Source organism: Silurus aristotelis (assembly GCF_946808225.1).
Source record: "Silurus aristotelis genome assembly, chromosome: 10".
In the NCBI taxonomy this organism is placed as follows: domain Eukaryota; kingdom Metazoa; phylum Chordata; class Actinopteri; order Siluriformes; family Siluridae; genus Silurus; species Silurus aristotelis.
Genome location: NC_139583.1, coordinates 10,185,370 through 10,211,359, shown reverse-complemented (window position 1 = coordinate 10,211,359; position 25,990 = coordinate 10,185,370). Strand labels below are relative to the sequence as shown.

General features: G+C 37.0%; 2 protein-coding genes across 3 annotated transcripts; one reads left to right on the top strand and one right to left on the bottom strand.

The window, feature by feature from the left end:
- The first annotated feature begins 325 nt into the window (after positions 1-325).
- On the top strand, positions 326-14,843 carry wfdc1 (WAP four-disulfide core domain 1). Its single transcript, XM_083552000.1, has 7 exons — positions 326-863; positions 11,269-11,464; positions 11,612-11,695; positions 11,798-11,938; positions 12,930-12,980; positions 13,081-13,137; positions 13,560-14,843. Exons 1-6 carry the CDS (start codon positions 753-755, stop codon positions 13,128-13,130), a joined length of 633 nt encoding a protein of 210 aa, XP_083408126.1. The 5' UTR covers positions 326-752; the 3' UTR covers positions 13,131-13,137; positions 13,560-14,843.
- A 269-nt stretch (positions 14,844-15,112) lies between these two features.
- On the bottom strand, positions 15,113-25,866 carry utp4 (UTP4 small subunit processome component). 2 transcript variants are annotated; one of them, XM_083551931.1, is made up of 17 exons: positions 25,716-25,866; positions 23,118-23,292; positions 22,509-22,697; positions 22,184-22,358; positions 21,572-21,783; positions 20,729-20,900; positions 20,281-20,372; positions 20,104-20,200; positions 19,462-19,526; positions 19,249-19,371; positions 18,952-19,108; positions 18,706-18,812; positions 18,526-18,621; positions 17,357-17,542; positions 17,071-17,181; positions 16,642-16,906; positions 15,113-15,206 (listed from the first exon to the last, which is right to left on the bottom strand). In XM_083551931.1, the coding sequence occupies exons 2-16, from the start codon at positions 23,274-23,276 to the stop codon at positions 16,790-16,792; spliced, it is 2,058 nt and encodes a 685-aa protein (XP_083408057.1). In that variant the 5' UTR covers positions 23,277-23,292; positions 25,716-25,866; the 3' UTR covers positions 15,113-15,206; positions 16,642-16,789. The 2 variants fall into 2 exon arrangements, with proteins under 2 accessions (XP_083408057.1, XP_083408056.1); XM_083551930.1 differs by having other exon boundaries at positions 16,666-16,906.
- Positions 25,867-25,990: the final 124 nt, after the last annotated feature.

Here is a 25,990-nt window from a genome sequence, read left to right as displayed (position 1 = left end):
GATTGCTCTACAAAGTACACTTGATTTCCCAACTCTCTCTCTCTCTCTCTCTCTCTCTCTCTCTCTCTCTCTCTCTATATATATATATATATATATATATATATATATATATATATATATATATATATATATATGTATATATATATATATATATATATATATATATATATATATATATATACATATATATATATATATATATATATATATATATATATATATATATATATATATATATATATATATATATATGTAAAACCTTGACCTATGTGCGTGTCATGCCAGCAGACGAGTTTTACCCCCTCCTCAGAATATCCAACACACAGGCAGCTGCCTCTTTCCTCATTCTTGACTCTCTCTTCTCTACTCCTCTTACTTTTCTTCCCTTCCTTCCCTTTTATCCCCCCCCCCCCTCTCACTGCTTCTCCTCTCACCTTCCCTCTAGTTTATTCTTCCAGACTTGAAGCACTCTTCTGAACAAGTGAGTTTGTATAAGTGCACAAGGACAGAGACGTCAATCCAGGACCGGCTTACAGGCTGTTGGGTAACTCACAAGGAACTACATGCATTCACTCACACGCTCACTTACACACAAACTCCAAAAGGAAACCACAGTGTAAACACACACAGACAAAGAAAAAATTGATCAAGAGTCTAGACAGCAGGACGAAACTTCAAAGTGCGGGAGTCGAGAGAAGAGGAAGAAAAGGAACGAGGAGACAAAAGAGAGGAGCGAGTGAAGGAGAAGGGCCATGGCAAGCACTCAGATACCAAGCCGGCTAACTCTGATTGTCTGTCTGCTGCTGCTCATCACTGGCACACAGAGCAAACGCAGACTCAGGAGGAGAGGACTCAGCCAGAAGGTCAGGGTCAAACATTTCTTCATTTTTTTGCATATCTGTAGAGACAGTCAGCTTTATGAGTGGCTAAAGAAATGAGCGGCTAAAGAGTGGCTAAAGAAATTGAGCAGAAATGGATATATCAAATCACAGTGCATTCTGAGATATTTAAAGTTTAAACACGTATTGTTTGTCAGGAATTTGTGCTTGATAATATTTGTAAAGCTGTTAAGTTTCTTAAAGTTTTCTAGTGTTCAATATTTTTTTATTCCTAATTCAAAAACCTTCAAAATGATTTACACCTGACAATCAAGGTATTGTGAAGTGTACTGTCTAGACACAGATAGAGGGATTTTGGTCTATTCCTCCATAAAGACTATTTAAGCTCCTTTCTATTCTCAGGTTTTTGCATTTATTCATACAGATAACATAAGTAAACTGTGATGGCCATTGCTATGATTGTGATTCTGCCATTGCTAACACTGATTCTGGTTTGATTTAACTAAATTGTTGAGAGCTTTATCTATGGCTACTTAAGCAAATCTTGTCAGACACAATAAGGTTTCATCTTAAATGATTTGAATACTTTGCAGAACTCATGATACTATCACTAGAACTCATGGACCAGATTAGCTTCAAAACCATTTTTTCTTTTACAGATATTTTTGTTTAATTGCTATGGCATTGATATTGTGTTTAGCAGGATTTTTCACTGCTTATTGTAGTTTTTATATCCCATGTCATGATTAGCATCTTTTTATTAAAAAAAAGATTCAACATGAATACTTTCATATATATGTGTATCAGGCAATAAAACTTTTTAAAAAATTACGTTAAATCATGTTTTTATTACATTTCGCTTTGTTAAAGGACATTTTTTTCTTTAGTTGTTTGAGTGGAAAATTGTATTTGTATGTAATTCTTACTTCATTCCCATGATGGTTGTAAATAATTCTGGTGCTGACTCGACTTGTTAGTTTAATTGTTTAGAACAGGGCGGCTGGACTAATTTACAAAAGACATTATGTTCAATTGCACAAGAATTTACAAGAATTCAGTGTGTGTGTGTGTGTGTGTGTGTGTGTGTGTGTGTGTGTGTGTGTGTGTGTGTGTGTGTGTGTGTGTGTGTGTGTGTGTGTGTGTGACCATAGTGTTTTCAGACTTTCAAAGTGGAATCTTGTTTTGACATCTGCTTTCTAGCTCACGTGAGCGCAATTGAGGCTAAAGAGGGACAGGGTATGTGATGCTGCACAGCTCTATCATGCTGACACGCACACTTTTAAAAAAGACCAGTAAAATTAGGACATGCAGAGACACTGGTGTATTTATTCTTTCTTCCCCTATATAAAAAATCCTCTTTTCTTCCTGGCTTTTTCTTTTCCCTTCTGGCTCTTTAGAAAAGCTACACATGTAATAATGAAGCAGAGGTGGTACTCAGTGGTTATGGCAGCTAGCCACTGGCTATGTTGTACACCATACAGCAGGAGCTAACGAGCTGACATTTTCTTCAATGATGTTTTATTGCTAAAAAAAAATTTTATTTGTGGATATGCTCGTCAAGCCGTCACTTTACTCTGTGTGAGTCCAAAAATGCCATAGAGTCCAAAAATCTGCATGAGCCACCTGGCACTAAGTGTAGTCCTAATTCTATGCAGCAAAATGCAGCATGTAAAGTGTTAATAAAAGAAATGCTAGTGCCTTTTTCCTGGGATTTGTGCACACATGACCCAGCAAAAAACATTCTGCATGCTTAAGCAAAAAAGATGCCATATTAACAGTACTGAATGTTCATGTCCTGCAGTCAGTGAGGCTTCAACACTTCAACACTTAAAAGCATACAGGACTAAAAGAAAGAGCAATGCAAAGCTGTCTGGAGGGTTAAACTTGAGTTCCTAAGCTTTGTCTTTAGTAAGATCTTTAAGTTGTCAAAAAGATTCACTACATAGCTTCAAATAACTTATACTAGCAATCTCTAAAATACAGAAAGAGCGCCGTAGAGGCGTGGAGAGAGAAGCAGAAGAGGCAGAACTAGCTGTCACACTACATGGCATTTTGCAGGCCTGGGTAATAAATCAAGATCTGTCTGAAAACCATTCACTAGAATATATATACAGTAGATATGTGGGGGAAGGTAAAATAACAAGATTACTACTCATGAATCTGCTGTGTAATAGAAAACAAAATGTGGGGATAAAATGACTGCACATTTGTGTGCTTTTTTGTTTGACCCAAACAAGGAATTAGTGACTCACAGATGAAGGTGTAACCGCCCAACTCGCTGCATGCAATGCTGTTAGTCCCAGGTTGAAGTATTTTATATTCAGATACATGTTGTGCTCCTAATGCACGCCAGGACTTGTACAGGGATGTTTGACCTCCTCAGAATATGTACACTATTTATCTTGCAGATCCAGACTGATTTTAACAGCAACAACAAAGAGCTAATGCAGTGGACAGATGTTTTGTGCAGATGCACACATAATGTCTGTCAGTTAGAGTTTTGCTGTTATGTTTACCAGTTGCCCCGAACATTCACAATGCAACTATAGCATGTGTGGTCTGTGTTTATTAACTATGCAGAGAGTATAGTGAATAGACCATCCAGTAAGTGTTACAGCAGAAAGTTAGCCAGACAGTAAGTGTTTCTTTTCTAGCTGTGTAAAATAACATTATGGATACTTACTGTGTAGATGATTATACAAGCAAAAATGTTGCAGCATCTAAATATTGAATAAAAAAGTCCTGACAAATTTAGTTTTTGGTAGAATATTCAATGACTGTAGTAAAAAAAGTTTTTAACATAATAAAAAAGGTTTTTGATTGGAAGGTCATAAGTTTAAATCTCAGCAACACCATGCTCTATCTGCTGGGCCAATAAGCCTTCAGCTGCTTAGTCATAACTGAGATAGCTGTACATCGCACTGGATAAAGGCATAAGCAAAATGCCATGAATTTGAAATCATTGTAGAACATATTCAGAACAAAAAGTATGTGGCCAACTAACCATCATGTCCATATTTGGGTTTTCCCCAAATTGTACAAAATAAATGTATTTTAATTTAATTTAATTTAATTTAATTTAATTTAATTTAATTTAATTTAATTTAATTTAATTTAATTTAATAAAAAAAACATTTTATATTAATTTTTATTTTATTTTATTTTATTTTATTTTATTTTATTTTATTTTATTTTATTTTATAAAGAATTATAAACAATTTCTATGACTGTGTATACTAAAAGGGCAATTGTGTAACCAAGTTTTTCTTTTTTTATTCAATTTTGTTGAAGTGACAGACTTGAGTGCAAAATATTTTGGAGTGGTGAGTCCAAACCCATCAAATTAAAGCTGTTTGTATTAATTGCAGTCTAAGTGATTCTAAGTGGTACCATCCACAGCAGCACGCAATTGTAGACATATCTCTATTTGCTTCAATATGTTCTCTTCAATGGAACTACTGTAAGAGATCCAAACACTTGTGCACCTTGAAATGATTTGCCAAGTTTAGAGTGGAACTGGAACCCTGACAAACCTACTGAACACCATCGAGATGAATCCGAATGCTGACCGTGCACTGAAAAATAAGCAAAATCATCTTTAAAGGCTAAAATATAAACAAATCTTTTGGAATAAAGTCAGCAAATGTAATTTCGGAACATTTAAAAAAAATCATCCAAGGAAAGGGATACAATTTTCTATAATAAAAGAAAAATAGCCACCTAAAAAAAGTGACACAATTTAGCTTGTGTGTATTTAATAGAGTTGGGATAAAAGATAAATATATTAGATACACTTTGTTATATATTTTGTATATATTTATATATACAAAATAACCAATAATAGAAATGTAAAGTTTTCCTATTCTCTGCTCTATTTCATGTAAAGATAGTTCAGACGTTTTCTGCTATTCTTGCACTGCTCTCTAAACAAGCTAGTGGTAACTGAGCTTAGGTGTACAGTATACGAGTGTGTGAATGGTGCTATGTGATTGTTTGTCATCCCATTCAGGATGATTGCCCTTTCCTTGCACCGATTGTAGGTAGGATGGGCTCCAGTTACTCTGAAATCCTCCCCAGAATAAAGCAGTTACTAAAGAAGAATAAAGGAATAAATCACTTTATATTGTGGAAGTGCAAAACTAGACAGGGCTTATATGTATGTACAGTATAAATAGACAAATTTTGTGAATGTGTACAGCGAAAATGTGGCAAGTTACTACTTACATCGTATGTTCATTTAACGACAGCACTGTTTTTCCATATGTAAAGTATTTCCAGTTTCCGGTTAATTTTAGTTATTATTTCTTAATAAACAGTCTTTATAAATAGTCTTTTAGACTAACTTTTTTGTTCTGTTGGCAAATAGTTTTGATGCTTTAATGGCAATAGAACAGGATAATTTCAAGTTTACAGCTGGCTGCAGTTTCACTCTGAAGTCCTGCTGTAAACAAGTTAACAAAGCAGCAGTGTGCAGCAGTCATGTGTTCACCTGTCAGCATTAATCCCAGTTACCCGAAGAGTTCAGTTTTCAGAACGTTCATGCAAACTTGTTGAATTAGCTGAATACAGCCTCCTGATTAAAAAGGCACTGGATTTTGGATGGCATTGCTAATGCAGAAGTATCACTGTAGCAGAAGTAATTTTAGTTCAGTTTAGATGCATATCCAAAGCACTAATCAATGCAAAGTATCTTTAAAGCACAGATATTAAAGTCTCAACAAGTCTTAGGATAGGATATGATAGGGGTCTAAGTACATAGTAGAAGGACTTTCATTGCCAAACTTTTCAACGTGTACTTTCCTTTGCTGCCAATCACTTGCAAGACCCTCTTACAAGTACAAAGTCACTATCAGGCAGCAAACAGTCAGCCAAATGGAGACAAAAAAAAATCAGTTTAGTGTGTACAGTGTATGAAATTATCATTTAAAGCATACATTAGTGTGAAATTTAGAAGGACAGTAATTAAAACAGTAAAAGACTGGAGAAAATAAGGTTTGAAAGGCAGGGTGGAGAGATTAATCTTTAACAAAATGAAGCAGAGCTGTGGGGGGGTAGCATGCTGTGAGGTTTGAAAAATGATGGGTAATGTCTTAATTATACAGTAGATGTGCATTTTAGTGAACTGCAAATCATTAGAAACAGATCATGAAGAGACTCCTAAAGTACCAGTTTTAATACATCATCAATTGATACATCATAAATGAAACACCAATCCTCACACTATGTAGCTGCTTCAGCAAAAATTTCCAGCAGCAGTGTAAAACCCGTTCAATAAATACGTTCACAGACCTCATCAATGAAGTGCCTGTAATTCTTCAAAAGTGCTCTGGGACAGGAAGGAAGTTAAAAGTCATAGTCAGCGAACGAAACAATGAAAACTATAGAAAATATAGGCTGTGCAAAAAGTCTACTGTGAAAAATCTAAATGCTGTAAATTTTTAATTTCAACTTTGAAAATGTTTTGTTCGATTGGAAGATTTACAATAAAACAGCCAATAGGACAGGATCATTTCAAGTTTTAAAATAGTAAAAAACGATCATTTTTTTTTTAGCAAAATCCACAATACAGATTTTTTGGTTTATATTGTACACTCTGTTGGCCAAAATCCTCATTGATATAAATGATAAACTTTTGGATCAAAGGATCTGTTTAGGAGTTTAGAAATCTCTTGTGAATTTGCTGGCCTGTGGTTTTCCCACTGTGAGAGAGAATGTAGCCAGTAAATACTTTCATCATGGAGCTCTTGACATCCCTACATAAGAGCAGGAGAAGACAAACAGGAAGGAAGGCATCCCAGCATGCATAATAGTAGAAAGACTTACGGAGATAAGACCATTAACTCCAAACAGGAAAGAGATACTACTAGCTTTTCCTGACAGTCTCTTGAAAGATAATCTGGATATAACTGTAAGAGCTATGAATGAAGTCTGCCTGTCTGAGTGACAACATCACAACAAATTATGCTACAGCAAGGTATTCCTAAATATTAAGACTGTGTGCTTATGTGTGCAGTTTTGTGGTTTAGTTTATTGTGAATGTGATGGTACAGAAGGATCTTTGTAGTCACAACACTGAATTTCTTTTCAAGATTTAGAAGTGCCCAGTAGATGAAGAACATCTTGGTTGGAAGAACTATGCATAAATAAAGCACAAACAGTTTAAACAAGCCTTAATCAGATTACAGTAAATATAAATTTGATTCATCAGCGATAAGGAAACACTTTTTCTTCTTGTATTATTTCAACACTAATGCAAGATCAATGTCTTTTTAAGGAGGGAGCAAACAAAATTCAGTTTTTGAATTCATTTGACAAAATTATATCAATAGGCAGGTGAATGTTGACTACATTATTATCCAAGACAGAGAATAAAAACTTATTTTGAGCAGGTTTAGACATTGTTTTTAAATCGTATTTGGTGTAGCAGGTTTGTTTTCCAAAACGTATTAATCACTATACAGTTTTTAATGAATGTATGAACTGAGATTCCTTAAATATTGTAATAGTGGTCCATGTATCCATGTGTGTTATTTTGTGTGTATGATAAGTGAGTGATAAGTAATCAAGTGACCATGTATCTGTGTTAGTCTGTATTGACATGTGAGGTTTTTTTTTTTTAGTCCAGCCCAACTTCATCTCAAACACTTCTAAAGTCTTAAAATTAGTACAAATGTTTTCCTTTTTTTTCTAATTTTGCTATGGTCATGATCATGCACAAATATTCCCCTTTACCTTTCTTTTGACCTCAATGTTCTCTCAAATGTAGTCTTAGCAATTTCCCAGCCATGAGTTCGGTCTACTTTATGAGATTAACAAGTCAGGCAATGCCAAATGAAGCTTTTCTGCAATTTCTAGTGCATCATGGGTTGACTTACCACACTCTAATCAAAAAGCATGATTTGGCCCCTTCGCTTTGATGCGTATCACTTTAATTTATAAGGAAGAGCTAAAATGCCATCACCTCTACTCTATGAACAACTCCATCTTGCTCTCTTGAACTCCACAGATGTCTGGTGCACCACTAAGAGCCACTTTGCCCTTGTTTGGGGAAATTCATTAAATTTCATTCTAATTATATGCTATGAAACAAGCTGCTGAGTATTTGTAAACTATAGCAGCTTAATGTTGCATTTCAAATCACAACCCTATCATTCTCTGCTGTTTCTCCTCCAGCACAAATGAAAATAGTCATAGACAATGAACAGGAAACAGCATGATTCCTGCCCCAATAGGCCTCTTTAAAGACTGCAAGCAATAATAACTGTATGGAGCTTAATGTGGCAGTGAGCAGGCTGCTTAAAAGCTAAACAAATCTATGGAACATCAACTTAGATCCATCAAATAGCAACTTTCGTTAAATGGCTGGTCACCCAAGAGATGTAAACAGTATTTTAATAGAATTTAAATAGATAGAGTTGTGAATGAGGATTTTATGAGAATTAACATTTGTTGAACACCTGCTATGTTTTCCTCTCTGGAACTTGCCTCTGTGGACAGGACTGCAGTGCAAATTGTATATGGTAAGACATTAGTGATATGAAATATAATTTCATTTACAAGTCTGCATTTCTGTCCTGAATGTATATTGCAATAACTTGCAATTGTCTGAGAACACATGTGCCCTCAACTGTATAATAACATATACAAATATCTTAACTACACTTCTTTTATGAAAGCAAATGTGTGTCTGTTAGGTATAAACACATCTGTACATCTGTTCCATACCACTGCAGTTGTTTTAATTGTTGCTTTGTGCCAGAGACACCTGCCAAACAGTCATTTGTGACAGTAAGTGAAAACTGTAACCTTATCAAAAAATACAAAATATAACCACAGAGAGGCAAAAGCCGTAAGTTGATGTAAGTTTACAAATGTAACTGAAAATGTAGTCATTACCCTGCAGTACATGTTACATGAAAACCTGACTGGGTTTAGTGAAATTTGGGATTTTTGAGAGAGCTTTGAATTACCTTTAAGATGCCTCTTTTACATAGACTTGGCAATACAAAGACATCACTGTATCTACATTCAGAGCAGATACAACCTGCAGAATATCGGTTAGATTACAGAGGATCCCACATTCAGAGGACAATCGCCAAGATGATTATGCAGTCCTGGACTGTAGTCAGGCATAAAGAAAGGATAATAGGGTGGAGAGGTTGTGAGACAAAGACAGAGACATACTGTAGTGAATCAAAGTAGTAAAAAGTAGCTCTTCTTAGAAGACTGGCTCTAACCCATTTTCAAAGTAAAGCCTTTGTGGAATTAGTTCACATCCTTGAACTCCTGCACAAAAAGAAAGGAAATTCTAGTGCAAATCCCTATGGATTTTATTTTCCTTTTATTAACAACAATGTTTCCTTTATGCCATAGCCAGGCATACTTAATAACAGAAAATCTCTTGTCCTGAACTTTAACCTCAGGGGGGTTCCCCAGTTTACTTTTCTGTAGAAAGCATAGAAGGAATGCTGAACTCAGTGAACTGAGAGCAGTTCATACATGGCTGCTTCACAGATCTTGATTCACATGAATACAAATCCCTGGCAGAGCTTCAGAACAGCCTACACCCTAGTTTAACAGGAGAGGGGGCCTCCGACATGATTCAACTGAATAGAATTTAGTGTTTATATAAATACTTATGGAGCTTTTTCATAGTGTTGGGAACACAATGAAATAAGATATATAGATGTTTATCAAACTGAGAAAACGGATAATACTGTGAGAAATTAGTCTGAAGGCGCTCAAACTGAAGGTATGCAAAGTGCAAATGGCGCCATCTATAGGACATGATGTTGCCTGGTATAAGTTAAAACCTAGAAACCAGTTAACCATTTAGGTCAGGGATGGGCAACTGGAAGCCCACATGGTAGTATCTTTAAACACGGCAAGCAGGACCATGTTGGCCTTATAACTAAAAAAATTAAAAGACTGCTTTTATATTAGGATGTTAATTCCAACCAGAAAGGATGCTAATTTCTGCCAGTAACCATAGTATTTAAAACATAGTAGGATATGCGTGCTATTGAGAATGTTTAACAAAATGAGAAACATTTACTGTGACTAGGCAAGATGTGAAACAGATTATCATTTGACAGAGTTTAAGGGGGCACTTGACATCCATTCAATTGTGCACTAGCAGGAGAAGCCAGAGGTTTCTCATTGAGACTATTGGGCAAAAGGAATGCTGTCTGAAATGATCTATATATTAATGTCTTTTGAGAAATGTATGCACTGAATTGTTCTTATATTCAGTATTTAATTACTATTTTAATTTCATTTTTAAAGGGATAGTTCACCCAAAAATTAAAATTGTCATCATTTATTCACCCATTATTTATTTATTAATTATTAATTATTTATTCACCCACATTATTCCAAATCTATATGAGTTTCTATCAAACAAAATAAAGAAACTCAAACAGGTATGGGACAACATCAGTGTGGGTAAATAATGTAAATAATGTTCTTTTTTGGGGGTGGGGTGGCAATGTTCTCTTGACTACTAATCAAAAATAGGGTCTTTGTACATTTGTTGAGATGTATACACTTTCTTGTCATTGAATAAAGTTGGCCATTTGAATGAGCATAAATGCACAAGTTTTATAGCTAATAAACTTGTTGCAGTAGTTGTACATTGAGTTCCCTCAATAACGAGCAAAATTAGAAATTATGTCAAATTATGTAAAATGTGTTCATGACTATGATGTGTTCATCACTTGCTAATCTATGATTTATGGGGTATAGATATTTTAAGATGTTCTGTGTTTTTAATATTCTCTCTTATTTTTAGCAAAATTATTGAATTACTTAATTTATTTAATATAATAAAAAGTGTGTTGCATTTCATTTGAATTTGACTGTTTTATTTTGATAAAAAATTATAAAATATTATTTAACCAAGCAGACATTTTATGAATAAATCTTATTTAAAATGTAAACTGTTGATGTTTACAAATGTTAATAATAATAAACTGTGTTTCTAAAAAAAACAAAAAAAAACAACGACAAGCAATTTTGTTTTGCATTTTTTCCCCCTAACCGTACCTAAATTGTACCAAACTGTAACTCAAAAACGGAGGTACGTACCGAAGCGTGAATTTTTGTGTACCGTTACACCTCTATGTGATAGTGATGTGATACTCTCAAAGTACCTTTTGGATTTATCTTTACGTGTGGAAATTTCAATATAGTATCATTAAAAAATCTAAATAATTACACCCTAATGACAACTGATTTATTAATCTTTCCATACTTTACTCAAAAACCTAAATAAAGAAACACCACATGCTCCTTCTCATACTGCATACTAAAGGTACAAAAGATGTACTGTTGAGAGCAACACTCTGGCACAGAGGAACAGTGCAGATTAGTATGTATATATTTGTAAGAATAGATGATTTAATACAGATTGCACTTTTTTTCTCCACAGGACTACGAGTACCCAAACCACTCCCAGTCCACTCAACACCAGAAGAATGATCGGTGCCCACCTCCACCTCAGATGCTTCCTGAGCGAGCGTGTGATGTGCCCAGCTGCCGCTCAGACTCAGAGTGTGAGAGACACAAACGATGCTGTTACAATGGCTGCATCTACGCCTGTCTAGAGTCAGTTCAGCCTCCACCAGGTTAGAAAACACAGTCATACACAGACATATATTTCTTAGTAAATTATAACACTACTGGCATACAACAGTGTGTATATATAGTTAAATAAAGCTACTGTACAGTATTTATGTGAGTGTACTTACAGTGCATTTCTATGTTCTCATCAGTGCTGGATTGGTTGGTGCAGCCAAAGCCACGGTGGCTTGGTGGAAACGGCTGGCTCTTAGATGGACCAGAGGAGGTACTTCAGGGTGAGTGGCAATCATTACTACGTTATCTAATGTACCACCAGGCTGGTTATATAACAAGTAAACATCTGCTAACATGCTGTTATCTATGTGTGGGGTCTGTAGCTGAGGCATGCAGCACTACAGAGGATGGGGACGAGCCATTACACTGTCCTACTGGATATGAATGCCACATCATCAACCCTGGAAACCCCTCTGCGGGCATCCCTAACCGAGGCCAGTGTATCAAACAGCGGGGAAACTCAGGTTTGAATTCATCTGTGTGCCAGTTAATTTTTTTTTGTCATATCTTATTACTGTTTGATTATTCTGCATTTGTTTGGTGTTCTGAGAAAAACCTGTCAGATGTTGTTGTGGCTTAAATCTGGCAAATAGCTGAAATAAGACAAATTGGCAGACTTCCTTATCCAGAGCAACTTTCTTTCTTACTCAAGGGCCCAGCTGTAGCAGTAGTGAGATTTGAACTCACAACATTCCAATCAGAAAGCATCATAACCACTGGGCTACAACTTCATATACTTCTAGAATTTTTAAGTTGTGTAGGTGCTTTGTCTTTTTTTTTTCTTTAAAGTGATGATTATACTGACCCTGTCCAGTGTAATTCTTACCACATCAAAATCCAGTAAAAAGATTTTAGAGGGAAAAAATTATATTCAGAAAGCTCCTGGCCACAGACGGAATTCAATCTTTCGATGTAATTGTCTCTCTTTTTACTTTTGTGGGTAAACAGATTTTGAAATGCTGGAACTTAAATATCTGCTCGACCCCATTGAAAAATCCAGCTTGATTTGTCCATCTGAGAAAACACAAAGTTAAGTCTGTCATAATGTTACATCATAGACAAAGATTATATATAAAAATAAATAGGATTATTTAATTCAGTAGGTTTTATCATAAAAAAATTAATCTGCAGGTTGCAGGATTGAATATACTAAATTAATCTCAGGTGATAATTCGAGAAAACAATTTTATGATGCTCTGTGTTGGATTGAGCTGCTGTTTCTTTGTAGAGTGGACATTGAGTGGACATATTTATTCATTAACTTTTTTCAGATTTAGCCAGACCATATTAAAGAAAGAATTGTATTAACAGATTAGCAAACACATTAGCTGCATTTACATTTGTGAGATTCAACCAATTTTAGATACTAAAATATAGCAATAATGTTATAATTTATATACATTTATAATGAACAACCTGTTGCACCTTAGCTACAATAATTGTTTATTTTTTTAGATGGTCGTAGCCTGAGGCACAAGTACTACAAAGATCACAAGGATTATTTAGGTTAGTATGACCACCAATTTATATCTGTCTCTTAGAAAGGAAACATCCAAGTGAAATCCTCACAATTCTGTTTTTAATCATTGCGTTTTCATCCGAACAGGAAGCAACACCAACATAGCAGTGGGTTATGAAGAATACCAGAAGCACTGAAGAGCAGGTGAGTTTTTTGTTTGTTTGAAAATGACACATTAAAATGTAGTTTGCAGACTGAGGAATCAGATTTCCCCAAATAGGATCACACTTCACCGCAAGCTAAATAAAATGGATCCGGATTTTGGGATTTCTTTATATGGCAGTATGGCTTTTATAACTCAAATCTGCCATATTGTACTGGAAATATACTTTAATCACACATTATTAAATGGTAGAAAGGAAGGCACAACTCTATTTTCCATTATGAGATGTTTGCCATGAAATCAATACTGCATTAGATTTTGTCAAGTGATTACAATTTATTCATTTATGATGCAGACCAAACTAAGGAGGAACGAATGAGTTAGACTGCGGCAACACAATATAATTATGTACACACTACACAAAATTAATCTCTTACATGAATATTATCCTCTGTTCTGACAGGTGACCTTCATAGCCCAACAGAATGTATGCAGTAAAACAAAACCAGCCAAAAACTTCTGCAGAAACTGAATTGCTTTACTTTATAATTGGTGCTTTATTTTGAAGGTGCTAAAACTCGAAAAAGTCAACAGTTCCTACCTCCTTGTTATAAATTGCCAGCATGATGCACCACTGTGCATTTTCATCATTTTCTCAGATAAACACACTGCTTAGTTTTAAAGTATTTGTTCTCAAACTTACATTTAATGCTAAACCTGAGAATGTACTAAATATATAAGTATCCTTACATGCTTTACCGGGGTCTGGTAAAACCAAAGAACGTGTTGGTCCACAAACATCTCAGGCATAATTTTTTCCCCCCATTGTAAGTTTTACCTACTATAGTCATTTAGATTGGAAATGGTAAAAAGATATTGTGTAGGAGCTGGATTTTTCAGATAGAGAAGTGACATCTTACTCTGTTCTTACTTAACAAAGCATAATGTGGATTATCAGTCCTGTATTCATAATGAGTTATTTGAGCATATTTATACCATGTTATACAGCATATTATTTTGTTTACCACAGCAACGTCAACAATTCGGTTTAAAGGAATGGCATATTGTTCTTGGTTAAAATTCACAGCTATATGTATTACCAGATTTTTTTTGTTCCCTGTTGAAGATTTTTTTTTCAAGTTGTTACCATGAATCTGCAAAATGCATTGGTTTTTCTCCTGAAAACTTTCCTGTGGTGTAAAACGTGCAGTTTTCCCTGGAACGTTTACAAAGGATTGGTTGTAAGAAATTCCTCCATCCTATTTGAAGAAATATTTCCTTACAGAAAACATTCGAGCTGATATTATACTAACAATCACTGAGACAAATTCGAGTGCCACAGCCCTGTTTTGAAACCTTATAAATACTTCGTTAGTTTATAAATATTTTTAGATACTTCATAAATAGTTCCAGTTACATACACAACACCTTACAAATTGAGTACATGACCACAAAAACATGGGACAGAAGGCATTATGACTGGAGACAGTAATGTATCTCACTGTAAACACAGGCTGTGTAATCTGTTATAATACATTTGTGTTCTTATCAACAAATACATGAGGCATGCAAATTAGCATGCTGTGAATATAACCATAATTACTTGAGCCTTCAAAAAGGAATTCTGTGTGCTGAACAATGTTATAAATGCATCTATAATGCATTATGAATACAAGTGGTGCTACAGAAATGTGCAGTATTTTTTTTATTCCTGTGTATCATGAATTAAATCTTTTTCTGCAGTCTTTCATTGAGTTCATATGCTTCAAATATCCATGTTCTTTAATGGATATGCCTAATGTTGGATTTACAGCCATTCTTTGCCTTAAGGCGAAATGAGAAAAAGCTAAATGAACAAATCAAAAGGCTATTCTCCAAAAAAATAATCTATCTTTCAAGCATTTCATTCATCAAAAAATAAATAAAGAAATAAAGAAAATAAAAATTGTCCTTAATTTTAAATTGTAAATAAGTAATAGGTAAAAAAAAAAAAATAAAAAAATGCAAAGGTAAAAATTTTCATATGCCAGTAAATATTCTGTTTATTACAGTATCAAACAATTCATACAAAGCATGGGGATGAGCAGGTTTACAATGTCTCTCAATGGCTCTCACACACACACACACAAGCTCTCACACACACACACACACAAGCTCTCACACACACACACACACAAGCTCTCACACACACACACACACAAGCTCTCACACACACACACACACAAGCTCTCACACACACACACACACAAGCTCTCACACACACACACACACACAAGCTCTCACACACACACACACACAAGCTCTCACACACACACACACACACACGCTCTCACACACACACGCTCTCACACACACACGCTCTCACACACACACACGCGCTCTCACACACACACACGCGCTCTCACACACACACACGCTCTCACACACACACACACGCTCTCACACACACACACACGCTCTCACACACACACACACGCTCTCACACACACACACACGCTCTCACACACACACACACGCTCTCACACACACACACACGCTCTCACACACACACACACGCTCTCACACACACACACACGCTCTCACACTCACACACACACACACACGCTCTCACACTCACACACACACACACACGCTCTCTCACACACACACACACAAGCTCTCTCACACACACACACACACACAAGCTCTCACACACACACACACACACACAAGCTCTCACACACACACAAGCTCTCACACACACACAAGCTCTCACACACACACAAGCTCTCACACACACACAAGCTCTCACACACACACAAGCTCTCACACACACACAAGCTCTCACACACACACAAGCTCTCACACACACACACACACACACAAGCTCTCACACACACACACACACACACAAGCTCTCACACACACACACACACACAAGCTCTCACACACACACACACACACACAAGCTCTCACACACACACACACACACACAAGCTCTCACACACACACACACACACACAAGCTCTCACACACACACACACACACACAAGCTCTCACACACACACACACACACACACACAAGCTCTCACACACACACACACACACACACACAAGCTCTCACACACACACACACACACACACACAAGCTCTCACACACACACACACACACACACACAAGCTCTCACACACACACACACACACACACAAGCTCTCACACACACACACACACAAGCTCTCACACACACACACACACAAGCTCTCACACACACACACACACAAGCTCTCACACACACACACACACAAGCTCTCACACACACACACACACAAGCTCTCACACACACACACACACAAGCTCTCACACACACACACACACAAGCTCTCACACACACACACACACAAGCTCTCACACACACACACACACAAGCTCTCACACACACACACACACAAGCTCTCACACACACACACACACAAGCTCTCACACACACACACACACACAAGCTCTCACACACACACACACACAAGCTCTCACACACACACACACACAAGCTCTCACACACACACACACACAAGCTCTCACACACACACACACACAAGCTCTCACACACACACACACACACAAGCTCTCACACACACACACACACACACAAGCTCTCACACACACACACACACACACAAGCTCTCACACACACACACACACACAAGCTCTCACACTTATGTAGCAAACTTCTTCTGTCTGACTGGTGGTGGGAGTTCAGCAGTGATCTCCAACAGGGGACGCTCCACCACTACCATTGACTGATCCTCCATCAGTCCAGCAAACAGCAGCTCCTGAAGAGACGAAAAACAATTCACAATTAAACCCAACAAACAAGTCATCATCAGCCTTTCAATAGAACTATTAAAGCACTCTGTTAAATTTGAGTTATATTCTCCAAAATAAATGCAATATGGTTTAGAGCAGTTGAGATCTACACACACACACACACACACACCTTGTAAGTCTTACAAACTTTAAAAGCATGGCTTTTGGATTTCCTTTCCTTCTCAGGTAGGCTTCGCAGTGTCAGCTGATTGAAAAACTGCGATTTATCATTAGGAAGAGGCTGGAAAGAAAAAAAAACAAAAAAAACAACAACAAAAAATTAACCCCAGGTCTCAAGATAAACATTTTCATAATTGAGCAGTTTAAATAGTATGGGGCAGATTTTTAAAAAGATTAACACACTTATTACAATATGCCAATACATGAATAAGATTAATAGCTAAATAGCATCTTACCAGGGTTTGATCAATGACACAGAACATGTACATGTCATGTAGCACAATGTGGGCTGGGTTTTTGCGACTGAAGGTCACATTAGTGACTGGTGTGTCTCTCTCCAGCCACAGGAAATGAAGTCCGTTCCTCTGCACCAGTCGACTCCAGTCAGTGTACTGCTTTTGCTCTATCGAGTACTCGAACAGCTGCAGAATCAAAAGAGCACAAACATTTAATCATCTCATTCTATACTATAAAAACTGAGCATTTTTTTATTGTACAGACTAATGCAGTGTATCATATAAACACACTTCTCATTTCTACTCAGGATTTGGCAATGTCAAATACACCATTTCTGGGTTCTAGAAACGTTCAAAGTTCTTTTTGAGTATGGCTCTTCATGACATCATGAAGGGCGAAAATCCTTTTATGGGCACTTCCAGTAGAAAGTACTCACACAGCACACCCATCACCGTGCTTCATTCGATTACTGAAGTCGTTGGCAGTGCTGCACAGGACTTGCCGTACAAAAACTGTCTCTGAAGAATTGTTCATTTAAGACTACAGAGGTTTTTATCGCTACTCAAAAGCTGCTCAAAATGCTATTGCTACTCAAAACGCTTCCGGGAGCTCGTAAAGCTGCATCTTTCTTTTATAAATCTGATAAAAGACTCTTCTGAGATATGAAGGATGCAAAACTACACAATAGTTACTCAAGATTAGCATGAGATTGGCCATGTTATGTGCTCTTTTAATGTTTTGAGAAAACTGAGCAAAGTGTAAAAAATAAAAAAAGACGGGGGGGGGGGGTAGTACAAAAACAAAAATTGTTTAAATTAATTCATGGTATTTTATTTATAATATATTTTGTCGCTATGCTTTAACATGGCTTACCAAAGTGGCTTATCAAGCTGCTTGTTTTATTAATATCAATAAATTTTTAGATGTTCACCATGTTGGATGTTTGGTATGTGATGGTCAAGTCACTACTAGTTGCTACTATTAAAATATAAAATATTTTGCTCATTTAAGTTAAAACTATTAAGTGCATTGGTTTTTTTTTTCAGTGCACAACTTGAACTTTTGCACAGTGAAAAAAATAATCGATTTGCACTATATTATAAAATACATTTGGTTCACAGAATAAACACTGATCTATCCCATGTGTCCTGCAGTATCTGCTTAGTACCTGCTGATCTGCATGCACCATGAACAGGTTGTTAGTTGTTGGATGGATGGCCATGGCGCTGACTCCGGAGCTATAAACAGGCACTGTACAGTGTACCTGAAACACACAAGTCAATGATGTGATTCCTTTCCCACCACACATTTCCTCCTCCTCACACGAGACTTTTGTATTAAACCTTACCTTCATCTTCGTCAGGTTGTACACGTGAATCTCATGAGCACTATTGGCTGAGGCCAGCCATTTTCCATCCTCACTGGCTGCTAACAGGTGAATGGCTTGCCCAGAGCCTTGACAAGAAAGAGAAAAATAAAAATAAACAAACTCAATCGCAATAAATAAATAAACAAGCCCCTTTTAAAGTTTCAAAGTAATATACATATTACTTTGAAACTTTAAAAGTAATATACATATTCAAATTCCTCTCACCTGATTTGGACTTGAGCGTGGTTACAAACTTGCACTCTGTTTTGCTCAGAGCGGCCACGTGTACGGTCGAGCAAGTGGAAGCCACAAACACGTGTGAGGAGTCTGAAGAGAAGCATATCTGATTGGCTGAGCTGAGGATCTTTGGGAGCTTGGAAACCTATTATAAAAAAACAAATAAAAAAAAACAAGAAGTTCTTCAGTAAAGTAAATTTTCCTATTTTTTTGTAAGTTTTTTAAGGGTCCCCACAGCTCAAAATACTAAATTCCTCTCTGTCTGCTGTCAGTAGAGCAACTGACCTTTGTGATGCTGATGTTGTTGTTGTCACAATGCAGTCTGTACAGTCGAAAGCTGGCCACTGTAGAGTAAGCGATCCACTCTCCACACGGAGACACAGCGCTGCAGCTAATATGCTCCTCACCCTGATGGGGGAAAAAAAAAAAAAAACACACCAATTGACCTACTGGAGTCTTAAGAGTTCAGAATAACTGATATAAAGTAAAAATCTATACCTTTGTCTTTAAATGGAGTAATTTTTCTGGTTTCCTTTCAATAGGTAAACTACTTCCAGGCATCCCTTCAAAAAACAAACAAACAAATCATGTTTTTTTTTACTGCAAGTTTCATCCAATCATGTGGCAGCAGCACAATGCATATACAAGTCGAGCTTTCAATTAAAAAAAACAAAAAAAACAATCAGATTAAAGAAAAATGTGATGTCTGTGACTATAATCATGGCATAAAGTAGATGTTGGTACCAGATGGGATGAATTTAATATTTCAGAAAATTATGATCTCCCAGGATATTATTCAACAGTCAAAAAACAATAATAAAAAAATGTATTGAGTGAGCAACAGTTGAATAAAAATAAATGTCAGAGGAAAAAAGGCCATATTGGTTAAAGATACCAAGAAAAAAACAGTAACAAATAGTCCATGTTTACATTGTTTATGATGATCACCTTAGAACGAACAAAACATTAAACCCTAAATTGCATGGGCTCCAACAGCAGAAGACAACACACCGTTAAAGTCACAGTATATTATGTGAATGCACATTTGGTTACCTTTAAACATGCAAGAAATGTGACAGCATTCAAATGAATTTTAAATGTGGTATTCTTCATTTAGGTACATGCTCATATTTTTCATACCAGTGCCTTCACTTTCTCCGAGTCTCCACAGCTCCAGATGTGATGGGTACTGGAACAGCAGTACACCAGTTTTCTTGGCGCAGGACACTAAACTTCGCTATATTAAGAAAACATTTCTTTTTAGAATATTCACTTTGAGCTGTAGGTGCAGATAAAATCTCTGGTATTAAAACTCACATGAGGAAAATGAATCTTGCGAAAAGTAGTAGCAGTGCTCTTCACTTCAATTTTATCCAAAAGAGGCCTCATGACAATCTGGGTGTCCATTCCTGAGGTAAGATATAAAAGGAAGGGGGAGGGAGACCCAGAGAATGTTAAAAACCCTCTGAAAAATGACAGATTTATTTGAAAAACTAAGTAAATGAAACTAAACCACTAATGCCATAACACTTTTTTCCAGAACACGTATATTAGAAAGTGTTGACTTAAAAAAAAAAAAAAAGAAGCATTTTTGTGGATTAAAGCATTTCTGATCACTAATAAATTAAATACAGTGGTGGATTTAAACGAGCAATATATCATACACAAGTCTTATAGAATTTCTAAATTGCAGAATAGAGATTTTTTTTATGCTCTACGCCTCGTGACATTCAAAACACAAAGAATTACAAAATAGTGACCAAACCTCCTGACACAATGGCCATGTTGATCTCCAAAACAGCTCGGACATCATGTGTGTGGTTCTTGAAAGTTCTGGTTTGGACCCACTCTTTATCCTCCTGTCCAAGAACCATGGAGAGGAACTGAAACTGTACAATGGTTCCCTCTGACGTTCCTGCAACAACGCTGGTCTCATCCTTTGGGTCATAATAGGACAATTTATTAGCCACAGCTTCGATTTAATTCATAAGGAAAACAAATTGTCCACAGAATCAATATTAATGAACCATTTCACTGAGATTCGGATCATAGCAAATGTGCCCAGTTTGAAAGCCACCTAAAACTAAGAAGTATGAAGTCTCAGAAGGCTCATTCTCTCATCACACACGTTGTTTGAGTCTGGTAATCATTTCCATTTCGACAACATGTTAGTTATGCTATATTAATTAATAATACATATAAATTATTTTTTTAATATGAATATATGTATGAAACACACAAGCATATATTTTTGTATTGCCGTTTGCTATGGTTCCACATCAGGATTGTCTAGCACACTGTCTAGCATCATTCACGCTAATTTACAAAGTAAAATAAAAACAAACAACAACAAAAAAAAGTCTTACTAACAGCAACTAGTTTCATGTTACAAAAAAAACCTGCTTTAGCCAGGCCTAGTAAATTGTCCACTAATAAATATCAATAAAACAAATGTGAGCTAATCAAATCATGCTTTGAATTTTTAGCTTAAAATCAGCCTCCAAGAATTTCAAGCACTGCAAGAATGTGGAAATCGAATGCACGTGCCAAGTCAATTCTTTTAAAAAATCACAAATATGAACCCATACAGTCAGTAAAAGCTTTTCACCTGTGAGGCTGATAACGTTAGAACGTCCCACTTGGTGACCTGATGGCTTTTAATCAGTGTCCCTGTTTGCTCATCCCACATCTTAACCTTCCCAGACGAGTCTCCGCTGACGATGGTGCCATCGCTGAGGTAAACCACACTCCAAACGACACACTCCTTGCTCCTGGCTGTTCCTATTCCACGCTCCACCAGCAACCGGTGAACTGACTGACCTGAGCAGCAACAAAAAACATAAGGATTCATTTATAAAACACTTAGTATATAGTATAGAGGTGTCTATTATAACTGCCAAAGAAAGTCTACAATCCAGTTCAGTACCATCTCAGGCTCTGGTCCTAACCAGCACCAAGTCAAATATACAACTGAATTAAGGGTTATAAAGTTAAGTGAGAAAGTTTGTGCCCCCAGGACCTTTAAAGCCTTTTTCACAATTCCGCTGAGGGGGAGAAAAAAAAAAAAAAAAGCTAAAAGATGTGTCCAGTAAGATTTTCAATAATATATATAGTTTACTTAAAAGATATTTGAAGGCCAGGTGTGTGATACATAAATAACAATGCAATGCAAAATGTTGTTGACATACAGTTCATGTTTTTGTCAGGGTTATCAACCTACCTCTTTCAGTGTCAAAGATCCGAATCATATCCATCATCCCTGCAGCGATCCTCAGGCCTGAAGGGTGCCAGGACAGCGAGATGATCCGTCCTTTTTGTTTGGCCATATTCTTTTCAAACTGAATTTTACTTTCACACACCTCAAAAAGTTTAACAGTACCATCCTCACAACCAACCTGCCAGAGAGCACATCAAAAGAACAGCTGAGTATTTAGCCATGAATAAAGGCAACCCTTTTTCCAGATCATCTTCACTCTGTGGTGAAAATTAAATCATACTCATTTCCAAAGGTATAAAATACATTTAAATAAAGTGAGCAGACTTACAGCCAAATGAGTTCCTTGCTTGTTGCTTGCTATAGACCAAATGGGGCCTCCATAAGCATCAAGTGTGTATTTTACTTTGTGGTTGTCCAAATCGTACTCAACGATCTCTCCGTTTAACCCGCCACTAAAGAGGCGCTCTCCGACCCAGGCCAAAGCCTCAGTGGCACGAGATTCTCGCCCAGGAATCACCTGTGAACACAAACCACGTTACACACATCTCAAATAATCCACACAGGGGTCTGATCTGTCCAGGAACCAGCACTCAGGCACCATGTATAGCCAGAGCGTAGTATTTGACAGTAAAATCTAAAACGACTCAATTCAGTTTTTACATGTACAGTATTGATTATTATTATGACTCATTTTCTGTACTGGTCAGTACTGCAGTGTCACTGTGTCTCAATGTCTTATTGTGGTGTTTTGCACTAAATGTCTCGCACATGGTCTTTATAGCGTGTCCTAGTTAGTTTTGTGTAGTTCTGTGTTTTGTGTTACTTTTTGTTCATTAATGATGCTTTACGCAGCACTTTGGTCCTGCTGGAACAGTTTACTATGTACTGTACTGTAAATGGTTGGAATGACAATAAAAGCCTACATAATTTGACAGACCTTTTCCTGAAAGAAGTGATCAACCACGTTGAAGATCTCCACAGAGCCGTCGGACCTTGCCACCGCGACCCGCTGAGACTGCGGCTCAAAGGCCAAAGAACGGACAGCCGAGGGCATGTAGTCGAAGAAGCGGACACGATGAACCTTGAACTCCCCCATCACTGCACGATTTAAGCTGAAAAACGACACAGAAAGAGTTTTACTCTTTCCCTAATTACACATTAAAAAGAGAAAGATACTAGTTTATAACATGACTAAATGGATTTTGCAAACCGAATCTGGCTGGTTGAATCTAAGAATTAAAACAAAAATCTGAATACTGTTACTAGATTGTCTGAAACTGAATTGTTGAATCCGAATTTGTAAACACTGGGGGGAAGAAAAACTATTTGGAAACAGATGTTTGATTTGTGGCACTGAAAGAATTTCTGTTTTTTTAAAAAGTCCATTCAGCTAAGAAATAAACAAAGATATGGTCACATTTATGTAATATCAGAATTAAAATCAAAAAGAGCAATATTGTCAAGTACATTTGCACTTACAAAAACTTTGTTTTGGTGATGGAAGCTTCCAGAGATGAAAAAAGTGGTATTGCAAAATTGTATTAAAAAATAAATAAAATGTGTTATTGCACATATTTTTATTCTTATTGCACAATGCTGAGATGATTTAACTGCTAATGAGGAAGAAACTTGAATTCAGTTGAATTAATTTATGTTGTTGTGAATATTTTTTTTCTTCTTCTTTCGGCTTCTCCCATTAGGAGTCACCACAGCGGATCATCCGTCTCCACACCCCCCTGTCCTTTACATCTGTCTCTTTCAAACCAACTACCTGCATGTCTTCCCTCACCACATCCATAAACCTCCTCCTTGGTCTTTCTCTTTTCCTCCTTCCTGGTGGCTCCATCCTCAGCATTCTCCTACCGATATACTTCATGTCCCTCCTCTGCACATGTCCAAACCATCCCAATCGCGTCTCCCAATGAAAATCTCAACATCTTCATCTCTGCTACCTCCATCTCCACCTCCTGTCTTTTACTCAATGCCACTGTCTCTAAACCATACACCATCGCAGGTCTCACCACAGTCCTATAAACTTTCCCTTTCACTCTTGCAGATACTCTTCTATCACAAATCACTCCTGCCACTCTTCTCCACCCACTCCACCCTGCCTGCACTCTTTTCTTCACTTCTCTAACCCACTCTCCAATACTTCTCACTGTTGACCCCAGGTACCTGAACTCCTCCACCTTCTCCACCTCTTCTCCCTGCAACCGCACCCCTCCACTGCCCTCCCTCTCATTCACACACATGTACTCGGTCTTACTCCTACTGACTTTCATTCCCCTTCTCTCCAGCGTGTACCTCCACCTCTCCAGGCTCTTCTCAACCTGCTCCCTACTTTTACCACAAATCACAATATAATCCGCAAACATCATAGTCCTCAGAGACTCCTGTCTGACCTCGTCCGTCTACCTGTCCATCACCACTGCAAACAGGAAAGGGCTCAGAGCCGATCTTTGATGCACCTCCCCACCTCCACCTTCAACCAGTCTGTTGTTCTTACTGCACACTTCACTGCTGTCACACTGTCCTCATACATGTCCTGCACCACCCTCACATACTTCTCTAACACACCTGACTTCCTCATACAATACCACAACTCTTCTCTCCACCATGTCATACGCTTTCTCTAAATCCACAAACACACAATGCAAGTCCTTCTGACCTTCTCTATACTTCTCCATCAACATTCTCAACTCAAATAATGCATCTGTGGTGCTCTTCCGAGGCATAAAACCATACTGTTGCTCACAGAGTTGTTGTGAAGTATTCAGTGGAAATAAATTCAGATCTTTATATCAGTGAAGTGCAGTAAGGTCAAGGACAGATTCTCGATAACTTGCTTTCTTTATGCAATGTTATTGGGTGTTAAACAATCAGTGCTTGGACTCTCACAGACCCTCATCACTGTAGCAGGGTAACCTCGGCCTCTCATGGCACACTGTTTATTGTAGTTTTAGTATAGTTTGAAATAGCCAAAATAGAAATATCTTAAGAAACCAAAAAACTATTACACAAACATGTCAAACAAATTATGATAAGACTCTGGAAGATGATGACATGCAAACAAGTTGTCTCCAAACAGTATATTTAAGATATTCAGATACTCAGGTCAGTGTAAATAGGATTGTACAGAAGCTCTTGGCTTCTGCATTTCATTATGCTTTCATTATGCATCCAAATGATTGCAATCATAAAGAAACTGTTCATAAACCCTTTATAACTGCTCTCTATTTCCCTATTGAAAGCTCTTTCACTGTACTTCTGAGCAGGAGGTTATACCGGGTAACTCCTTGAAATCTCATCGCAGTTCATTTACACCTAAAGAAAGTTCAGAACCTTCACCTTATCCAAGATAATCTATTTCTGTCGCATTAAATGACTTTAATCACTGACTCGTGGTCAGTTTAACTCGAACTTACACTGCTAACGAAGGTGCTCTCTGATAAAGCTTCCGATTATAACTCATTAACAGAGAAATAGAAAAGGAAACAATATGATTTTGACCCACAAACACGTAAATACCAATTACCTGTTTTAAAGACTGTATTTCGATTTGTGCCTTTAGTTACTCCGAGGTTTCATTTCGAGCTGCTCCACACGTTGAGCTACAGCAGCACCACGTTGAGGCCCTTCAACCCCGGAAGCAGATACTGCGGCGCTTACTTCTTTCAAAAATAAAAGTCATGTGCAAGTGGCGTTACTGCTACTGCTACTACAGAGCATAACAACAATAATAACAGTGACAATACTACTATTACTACTTACTACTAATAATAATTATAAAATAATAATAATGAAGATGAT